This window comes from Nanorana parkeri, unplaced genomic scaffold (assembly GCF_000935625.1).
Source record: "Nanorana parkeri isolate BGI_ZX_2015 unplaced genomic scaffold, ASM93562v1 scaffold511, whole genome shotgun sequence".
Taxonomy (NCBI): Eukaryota; Metazoa; Chordata; class Amphibia; order Anura; family Dicroglossidae; genus Nanorana; species Nanorana parkeri.
The window spans coordinates 374,767-376,232 of NW_017306779.1; the positions used below are offsets into that span (position 1 = coordinate 374,767).

General features: G+C 37.6%; 1 protein-coding gene across 1 annotated transcript in view; it reads right to left on the reverse strand.

The window, feature by feature from the left end:
- ARAP2 (ArfGAP with RhoGAP domain, ankyrin repeat and PH domain 2) overlaps nucleotides 1-1,466 on the reverse strand; it is a 235,860-nt gene that overhangs the window by 91,923 nt on the left and 142,471 nt on the right. The window contains exon 20 of the mRNA XM_018561260.1: nucleotides 637-849. Within this exon, the coding sequence (XP_018416762.1) occupies nucleotides 637-849 (213 nt within the window). The remainder of the gene's footprint in view (nucleotides 1-636; nucleotides 850-1,466) is intronic.

Here is a 1,466-nt window from a genome sequence, read left to right on the forward strand (position 1 = left end):
TATATAAATATATATATATTTCTCTTTTAAAGCAGGACTCTAGGAACAAAATATTACTAAGCCTTGCAGTGGGTTAACTGCTTGTTTTGGTCTAGGGATGCTGGATAGTCAGTAAGGGGTTATGTTATAATATGTATATAGAACCACAACCACACAATATCCCCTCTCAGCAATGGCCCGTAGCCAGCATTTAGGCAGGTCTAATATGCCTGTGGGCAGGTTCTGCATGGAACATTTTAGCAGCTTCTGAATTTGTGTTCTGTTTAAGATAGCAAGTATGAGAAAAGTATACAGGATCATCAGCATGTGGAGAGATGCCAATGAAACGGTACAGATCTTTAAAAACATAACAAGGGGAAATGGAGGTGCCTAATGTAACAGTTTGTATCTGATGACATATGTTGCTTACATTATCAGCTCTCAGTAAAATGGTAGGTTCAAGGTACTATATGCACTAACAGCAGGATGCCTCATTCTAATTTTATAGCATAGGAAGTTTGCTCTAATAGCATTGTGCCTGGAGTCTCAGGGGAGTTTAAGCAAAAATCTTTCACTTAAATAAACATCTTTTACTTAGTAGATGCATTCGTTCAAATGAATAATGAAACAGCTATTTCTGGAACACAGTGTCATTACCTAGGGCAGAGATCCAATATGGATAAAGTTCTTTTGTCAGAAGTGCATCGTCTATTTCATACAAAAAATATTTCAGCACATCCGTCACGTCTTCCAGTTGATGTTCTCCGACTTTTAGCTTAATGCTCCGTGCGTCCTTTTTAAAATCTTCTAACAACTCCCTTACTTTCAGCGGGTTCCCACTCTTCAGATACAGAGATGTGCTTCCCAAACCTTAATATAAGGAGACATCAAAATAAAAATGTCTAACCGAATTATCATAATGTATGCTAAATGAATGTATACTTTGAAATACGAAAGGTCTGTCTTGTTCGTTATACTGCACACAAATAATACTGAACTATGTCTGACAAAAAGAAACAATTTAACTTCATAAATTATTACTTTGTACCCAACACAGACTGCAAAAATAAAAACATCCATCCATATGAAGCTTTTTAGAAATGAAACTATACAGAATAGTGTCTGGTAGTCATTAGAGTTTACCTGTAATAACAGAAAATTAATGGAGTCATCACATCTAAGGACTCCTAAGCTGCAATATATTAAATTTTCAGTCTTGGGTTTAGATATACACACTTTTTTTCATTTCACATGATACTTGATTTTTTTTCTTGTTTGTTTGGGGTGTAAAGGTGGGCTTATGTGTTAAAAAAGAAAGAAAGAGGGGGGCGTGGCCTGGAGACTCATGTGAGCGGACGTGTCTGAGAGAGCTCCGGCACGAAATCCTGAAAATATCCTGTACATCTTCCGTTCTTACGTGCAGTCGCCACCTAAATCTCGCCTGTCTACTTACTGGACCCCTTGGGACTGTCGGCTACCACTCTGTC